The sequence below is a fragment of the Phaseolus vulgaris genome, chromosome 11 (genome assembly GCF_000499845.2).
Source record: "Phaseolus vulgaris cultivar G19833 chromosome 11, P. vulgaris v2.0, whole genome shotgun sequence".
Taxonomy (NCBI): domain Eukaryota; kingdom Viridiplantae; phylum Streptophyta; class Magnoliopsida; order Fabales; family Fabaceae; genus Phaseolus; species Phaseolus vulgaris.
This window is the reverse complement of record NC_023749.2, coordinates 48549465-48558211: the sequence shown is the minus strand read 5'-3', so window position 1 is coordinate 48558211 and position 8747 is coordinate 48549465. Positions and strand designations below refer to the sequence as shown.

Here is an 8747-nt window from a genome sequence, read left to right as displayed (position 1 = left end):
TCATAAACCAATTATGAGAAGTTGCTCGCCCGAGGATACAACATGTGAACCCTTGTGTAATGAAGTGGTTTGTCATTTATAGTCAAACTACCTACGTTTCTTATGTTTTGACTATGCACCTCTTCTCTTGTCATGATTAATAGGGCATGTTGATGATCAAAATGTATGTCCTTAGGGATGATACCAAGGATTAACAATAGACCATGATATTTAAGACTCACGACATATCTCAGGTTGGGCAATTTCTTTCATGTTCTCTTAATTTCCCAGAAACATATGCTACTACTTTCCTATATTGCATAAGAATGCACCTTAATCACATTTTAAAGACATAACAAAATTACAAATTTTCCATTAGGATTTGGAAAGGCTAACACAAGGGTAGATGTTAATCTCTTCTTAGGCTCTTGAAAACTATTCTCAAATTTTTCTGCCCACTTAAAATTTTTACCCTTTTCAGGGAGCTGTGATATAAATAAGGATGGAGAAGAGTCTGTGTAAAAAAGAGAAGATAAGCTAAGAGGAATAAAGACAAGAAGTATGCCAAAGAAGAAGGAATATAAGGGAGATTCCAAGGATGGATAATAAAAGGAAGACTATGATTTCGAAGAAGAGATTAGAGAACTTTGTGCATGAGTAGTTGCCTAATCATTAGATGAACTTGAGAGAAGTTAGAACCTTATGCTTTGAACTTGCAACACCTTGGACAAATTCTATAGAGTTAGAAGTGTCTTGTGGAGCTTCTAAACTACTACATATCATTTTCATATGACATGGGGTAGTTTGACTCTTCCACTTGACCCTTCAACCTTTCAAGAGTCTTCTTTGTATCGATTGGAGCTATCTTAGGCGCCACCCATGAGACTTTTCCTCAAGTCATCATTGATTTTCTTAGTTTAATCATTACATATCTCTAAATTGAAGGAACTACCCATTTGCACTCTCTAAGTTTAGGAAATTATCATGTGTTAATCATGCATAGTGGAGTTAACTCTTGATTAGAAAAGTTAACTCAATTTTGTTGTCTTTTCCACTCTTTAGACAAGTTCCCCCATCATAAAAGGGATTCTCTTCCATTTGTAAACTCACTCGTGAATATTGAATGAAAATATCTTTGTGAGTTGATATTTTGAGTCTCAAAAGTTATTTTCTTTTGCTTTGGTTCTTATCTTGAGAAGTTTTCTCAAGTGGTGAATCTTCAGGCACTTAGCCATTGAACGTGACATGTGTTTCCCCATTGTGTTGTCTCAATCCATTTTTTCTTTCATTTCTTTACATGTTTTTGGTTTTTACATTGAAACACATGCTTCTGCAAACTTTCTCTCCAAAACCATGGAGTTTCTTTCCAACACCCCTATTCCATTTACTTTTTCATATTCCCTATCTTCTATTGTCTTTTTCTATTCCATTTTTTTCATGTTATTTGTGTTCTTCCAAAGCTTCCATGTACCTCTTCCACCTTTTAAGCTTGACAAGAATCACCAAAAATCAAAAGGATCAACTCGGTAACACCCCATAACCCCAGCCACACCCTTGCGTTTCTCTAAGAAAATCAAGAAACCTCACCTTCCTTCTCCCAACTAGAGATCACAACCTTAAACCTTTTAACCATAAAAAATCACCTATCAAAATCATGAATCCTTGTTCTAACACTTCCTAAAAAGGTTTGCAACAAAGCCTCACAAACAAACTTCCAAACAATTCAAAGACAACTGATAACCGCCACCTTTCATTTCTATAACTTCCTCAAACTCTTAACCTTTGTTCTTTCTATGACTCTTCAAAAGCTACCATAAAACTACCTTGAACCTCGATATCTTTTATCCCTTCAAACTTGGGCAACCCAAACTATTCTATCCAAAAACAACCTAGAAAACCACAAAGATTGACCTTCTTGGAATTTTAATGTATTGTGAGTTGTGCTACACTTTGAGGCTTGGAGTGACCATTCCTTATGTGCTCCATTATATCTTCTAGTCATACAAATGTATAAATAGTATAATACTCTTGTATAGGACTTGTATTTTCATTTACTTTCAAGAGTATTTTGTAGATGAATCAAAGACACTCTAGAAAGCCTCATATGTCACACAAAGTGTCTCTAGAGCGTCTTAAAAGGACATACACGCCCCTCATTAAGCCACCAAACCTCACCATACTAGGGTTATGGTAGCTTAAGGAGCAAGTTACCCTCACCTTTTTCATCTATAAATACCTCACATGAACCTCTTGTATTCATATTTGATATATATTGAATGAAGTATTCTGAAATAGAAGCTCATTCTCTCCTAGATCTCTATTTGCTAGTGAGCCTCCTTTAGCCTTGTGAACCTTGGAAGGTTAGTCAAACCTCATTCCCTTGCATTCACCACTATCGAACCCTAACTCTCTCAATTCCATTCGGTTCTCTTCCTCTTCAAAGCCTTCCGCTACCTCACTCCATTCCAATCAACAATCAAGAACTTGGATCGCATCAACAAGTTTATGAATTCTTAGCTTAAAAATCACCTTATCTACTTTGATTAATGTTGTGTTTCAGTTATGTCAAAAACTAAAAAGATGTATTTTAAATTGGACATTTTGTAAATATGTATTGTGAGTGTTGTACACAGAGTGCAGTATATTTCAAACACACGAACACATAATTAAATAAGCGTGTTTGAGATTCATTGGTTAGATATTCCAACGAGGTGGTGATAGCTTAAGGTGGCTTGTGTCCATTGGTTTCCCACGTTGAGATTCTATTTTCAACACTTCAGAGAGATCTGCTGATAGAATCTGCAGAATTTTGCTCAATAGGTTGGTTTCTTTCACTGTTCCACGCTGCAATATCCTTATTTGTAGTGCATAAAACCAAGTGTTCTCATCACCAGAAATCGATCCACCAAAATATAGATAATATTTTTCTTTTTCAAAACAGTGTTTATGTTTCTGCATAAATCAATTTATCACCATGCTTTAAACTATCATTCTACTTTAACGTGAATATAAGTACCCCTCTACAACAACATGTACATGAAAATAAGTATCACCATGCTTTAAATTTTGGTACACTAGAAAAATAAATGTAAAATAAAGTTAAATTATGCTCTGAAATTAAAACCAAACTCACAAAACTTGAAAGAAAGACATCCTAATAAATCTTATTTCAAGCTTCAAATTCAGCTTTGGAATTCTGCAGGTAACATGCATGGCTTGTATCTGCACGTGTCAAGAAAAAAAGAAAAAAAAAATATCAGTCTACTTTATTACAGTGGAATGAAAATTTCATAATGTGCCTCCTTCTCTAATCTCTTAATTTTTACATTTTACTATTTTTTTTTCAAATTTTTTTTCAAACCTTGTTTTTACTAATGCAGTATAGCTCTAAGTGAAGTTGCTAAATAATGTATGTCATTTATGAATGCAATTTTTGTTACTTAAATTAAGGGAAAAGATTTAGATGACATCAAAAAGTAAATTACATATAATTGATAAACCATTATAATAATATAATAATATTTTAAATTAAAAAACAAATTAAATATAATTAAAATATTAATTTATTTGTTTGTCAAGTACATATCTATTAGTCTATTAGTGGGTATAGTGTCTAGATATCACCCCGTAAATTAAGAATATCAACCAAGTTTTAGTGCACTTAGTAGAAACATAAAGTTCCAACATAAAATTTTATTTGAAGAGGAACCAAACATATTATAAAATAAGAAGTTAGTATATACATAAATTGTTAGAATTTGTTGGAGTGTACAAGAAGCAAATTACTAGATTGAAAAAACATTTCAATATAAATTATAATTTTTCTTCTGTTTTTTTTCTTAAAAGTCTTTGTCCAGGAAGAAACTTAAATACACCTTTAGTTAAAATATAAAGCAACAAAAATTATATCATATCTACCATTATCCAACACTTCAAACAACATTAAAAGCATTTTATTTATATTCCAACTATTAAGTAAATTATTCACCTTGATTATATTTCTTAGGAATCAGTCATATCGATTGTAGATGTTGTAATTTCTATTGTAGACTCAGTACAAAACCCCTTTGAAGATAATTCATCATGAATGATCTTTCTTCCAACGTAGAATGCTGGTCTTTCAGGTAAGGGAACTATTTCACTTTTGTTTGTCAACATTGATACGATGTTAGACATGGTTGGTCGATCATCTGCATAATGTTGTACACACAAGAGACCAATATGAATGCATCTTTGTACTTCATCAGAATCAAATGACTCGTTTATTGATGGATCCACTAACTCTGAAGATGCACCATCTTTCCATAACTCCCATGTCTGTGAATATTTTAGTTAAATTAGACAAAGAGAACAATAAGAAAAAATAACTCAATATGACTAATTTTACATACATGTCCTATCAAATTTAATGGGCGATCAGCACCATAGCAACCAAGGCTTCTTCTTCCACTAACAATTTCAAGTAGCAACACTCCAAAACTATAAACGTCAGACTTTGGAGAGAAAACTCCTTCCATCATATATTCTGGAGACATGTAACCACTGCAAGAAAAACTAATTTGTAACATGATGAAATAATTTTTATATATTCATGGAATAGGGAACAAAAGAGTCTATTAAACTAACTGTGTCCCAACAATTCTGTTGGTATTTGCGACTGATTCTTGTGTGAATATTCTTGCCATCCCAAAATCTGATATTTTTGGACTCATATTTTCATCTAAAAGAATATTGCTAGCTTTCAAGTCCCTATGGATGATTTTGAGTCTTGAGTACTTATGAAGATAGAGTAATCCTTGAGAAATTCCTTCTATTATTTTGAACCGCTTCTTCCAATCTAGTAATTTGCCTCTTGTACAATCTTCCAAATGTCAATATATAGTGATGGTTAGTATTTGAGTAAAAGAAAAACAACTTTTGTAGTGTGATTGTTGAGTGTCCTCAATCATCACTGAAAAACCATAGTTAAGAAAACTAGAAGCTTCCCTATATATGTATTCTAATTGATACATAATAGTGAAAACAATATTTTGTGTTTCTCATACGAAAGAACACATAGTTAAATGTACTCTTGTATATTACTCACCGAATAGATAGAAATCCAAACTTTTATTTGGCAGATACTCATAAATTAGAATTCTCTCTTCTTCGTCAATGCAACAACCAAGTAGTTGCACAAGATTCATATGCTGAAGTTCACATATTAGTGTTAGTTCATTCTTAAACTCCACAATTCCTTGTCCAGATGTTTTTGAAAGTCTTTTTACAGCAATCTCTTGGCCGGTTGGAAGAATTCCCTAAAATGAAAGTAAAGTAACAAATATTGAGTACTCTAATTGACCCAAACTTGTTAATGAATAACTTCACTGGTTTCAAGTCACCTTATAAACGGGTCCAAAGCCTCCTTGTCCTAACTTATTCTCAGTTGAAAATTCATTTGTTGCTGCCATAATTGATGTATAATTAAACAGTTTTAGGCCATTTCCCTTTTTCAAATCAACTTCAAAATCTTTCATTGCAGATGACCGACTACAAGTTGCCAAATGTAGCATCTTCATCACCATCCTTTGCCTTTTTTTCCCTGTTTGATGAATATCAGAAAGAGTAAAGCAGTGATAAATTATCAAAAGATTGTGTTTAGAGTACTGCATTGATTTTAAAGTAGGTAACTACCTTGAAACACGAATTTTCGTTTCTTGAAGGCTAGGCAAATAGTGAATAGGAAAATTGCAAGTAGAGCAGTTGCTGCTACTGCACCTATCCATATCCACTTTTTTGTACCTGTATAGAATGTTTTCATAAATAACAATTAATATTTTGGTATTACAATTTTTCAACAACCAAAGCAATAACTGGTTCCTGACTGTATCTGACTAAGCTATAAAAAACATGATTGAATTAGAAAATTATGAAAATCGTACATATAGTACACAGTAATATCAATTAAAGAAATTAATCAAACAATTAAGTAGACTTACCCTTATGATTAGTTAACATGTTCTCCAGCAAGTAAAAGTTTTCACCAGCACTATCAAAAGTATAATTTTCCGCGGAAATCCGGTGAAAGAATATGCATCCAGTTCCATTAGAATACATTTTTCTGAATGCACTGCAATGACAATTGCTCCAGCAACTGGCCTTACAATCACTGAAACCATAACTTATATTTCCTTCAAGACTTACATTCTGATAACTGATGTAACCAGTCTTTTTCTGGAACACATCACCAGGATTCCTACACTTGGGTATATCCTGCCATCTTTGGCACCCTCCATCTGTGTTGTACCCATAACACAGATCAGCCGTTGCAACATAACCCTCTTTGTCATTGTAATATAACCGCCCAGTATCCGATAAGGACCAGAAATGTGTAATGTTTTCATTTGTAGATGTGAAAGAGAAGGTCTCTTCATCCCCATTCGACACTATACTGTACTTCAACACGCCTTGTGCATCTTCTGGAATGTTCTCAAATCTATTGTTCCTCAGTTTCCCACTTTTCCAACAAACTTTTCCCCGTCTCCTTATGATCAATTCTTGTCCCACAGGTTCCCATTCAAGGCTAAAGGCACCAGAATTGACAAGTGTTTTGGTCAAAGATGAAACCAGTAACCAATGATGGCCTGTTTTGTGATTAACACCTAACTTCATGGTGGGGATCAAAGTGTCCATGGGATAATCAAAAGTCTGCCACAAGAGAGTGTTTGTCCCATTGGGGTGAAGTTGTTGAAGGACAAAATTGCCTGTGTCCAACAAGGTGGCCTTAGTGTTGTTGATAGGTTGAGGTGGAGAATACAGGATTGTTGGCTTCCCACGTTGATATTCAATTTTCAGCACACCTGAGAGGTTAAGTGACAGAACTGCAGAATCCCCGGCAACAGGTTGGTTTCTATCACTCATCCAAACTACATAATTATTATTTATATCTGATAAAAACAAATACTGGTTGTAACCAACATCAAGCCAACCAAAACATAGATAATAGTTGCCCTTTTTTGAATATACTGGTCCTGTATCTAAGTTCAATGTATCACCAGGCTTTAAACTGTCATTTGCTGCTTCAACATGAATGCAAGTACTCCACCACAAGCACAAGCACATGAAAGCAAGCACCTTCTGTAGCTTATGCCTCATAGCATGCTTCAAACATGGAAATAATAAGCTGCATGACGGTTTACAAAGTGATTAGCTGAGAGTTATTCTTTCTGATACAGAAAAAAAAAAGTATGACAACATAAAACTAAGTTCTGAGATTAAAACCAGACACGCATTGAATATGTCAGAAGCATATACTCACAACATGTGAAAGAGGGTCATTCCAAATCTTATTAATTACAAGCTTCAGAGCTTAACACTCCAACTTTGGCTATGGAATTCTGCAGCAAAAATGAATGGCCAGTCAGCACAAGCTAGGAGAGAAGAAAAAAAGCAGTATACTTTATTGCAATTATTGAAGTAAATGGACTATTGATCCCACAAAAAGAAAAATTTAAGTAACTAAAGGATTTTATGTTCTTTGAATGTATATCTAAAAGGTTATATGATGACACTAGTGTTATAAAAGTGTATTCTTCTTACTTATAAATCATAAATGAAAAAGGATTAATATTTTAATGGTTTTGTAAAGTAATGTAGCTTTGACATCCTATGAGATAAGGTTTGTGCCTAATACGTTGTTAATTTCATAAAATTTTGAGAAATGGAAAAGTTGGACAAGAAAAAATTATAAACCTAATACCTTAATATTTTGGATTTAGAATGCTGTAAATTTTACTTATATGATTGATTAATTAGTCGTTCATAAGTAAAATTTCCTTTTATATTTTTAACCATTTTTAATTGTGTAAAAGGGATGAAATTGTGGTAGTGATTTTTCTAATGGTATTTTGTATAAATTAAAATGTTTTAAGAAATGTTTCAAGTGTGGATTATCTTTTGTTGTGTAATGTTATACAAAAATGTAAATGGTATGTTCAAGTTATTTAAATTACCTATTTTGAACATTCTTCAATTTACTTATATTTTAAAGTATAAAATATATACATTTTATAAGGTTGAATAAGATGTTGTATTAGGTTATGTTTTTTTTTTATTAGCAAAGAATGAAATTAAATTAAGAGGGATACAAAAGGGGTATCCCAACCCTTTTACATAAACCAAATCACATTAAGAATCTCCAAGAATAAAGAGATGAACAAACACCCCAGAAGCAATAGATAGATAATGTTTGCTGCATAAGCTAGACATCCTATTCAGCTACAAATTGTAGTGTATACATTGTTAACTATTTGACAAGTGTACCGAATCATAGAAGTTAGTCGATATGTATTTTTACTAATTGGGACTACAAAGTCAAAAAGACATTGGTTCATTCAAAATTAAAGTGTTATAATAAATCTAAATTTATTGCATTCAAAAGCAACCAAAATAGATTGGTACTATCTGATCATGACAAAGGTTCATTGGGGTTGGGTTTCATGAACTCAACTAAATGCAATTCCTCTTATCAATATATCTCTAATAACTCTAGCATTCACACCATAAGCTCATTAGTCCTAATGTTTTAGAGACAAGTTCTAAATCTTAATGTGAAAATATCAATCTCTTAGTTCTTTTTACACAATTTTTGCATCAAGAATGAGAGTTGAGAATGACCAAAAGATATAAACTATGTCTAAAATCACATCTCTAAGTTGTTTAATCTTAAAATCAAGTTTTAATTAAAAACATTTTTCAATATCTAGAAACATAAAAAAACACAATAGGAA

At 32.7% G+C, this 8747-nt stretch overlaps 1 protein-coding gene across 1 annotated transcript; it reads right to left on the bottom strand.

Annotated features, from left to right (window-relative positions):
* Window positions 1-2947: 2947 nt before the first annotated feature.
* On the bottom strand, window positions 2948-7536 carry LOC137831937 (G-type lectin S-receptor-like serine/threonine-protein kinase At1g67520). The gene is made up of 9 exons (XM_068639852.1): window positions 7277-7536; window positions 5958-7141; window positions 5653-5760; window positions 5361-5560; window positions 5066-5276; window positions 4606-4840; window positions 4371-4521; window positions 3968-4296; window positions 2948-3201 (listed from the first exon to the last, which is right to left on the bottom strand). The coding sequence occupies exons 1-8, from the start codon at window positions 7294-7296 to the stop codon at window positions 3982-3984; spliced, it is 2424 nt and encodes an 807-aa protein (XP_068495953.1). The 5' UTR covers window positions 7297-7536; the 3' UTR covers window positions 2948-3201; window positions 3968-3981.
* Window positions 7537-8747: the final 1211 nt, after the last annotated feature.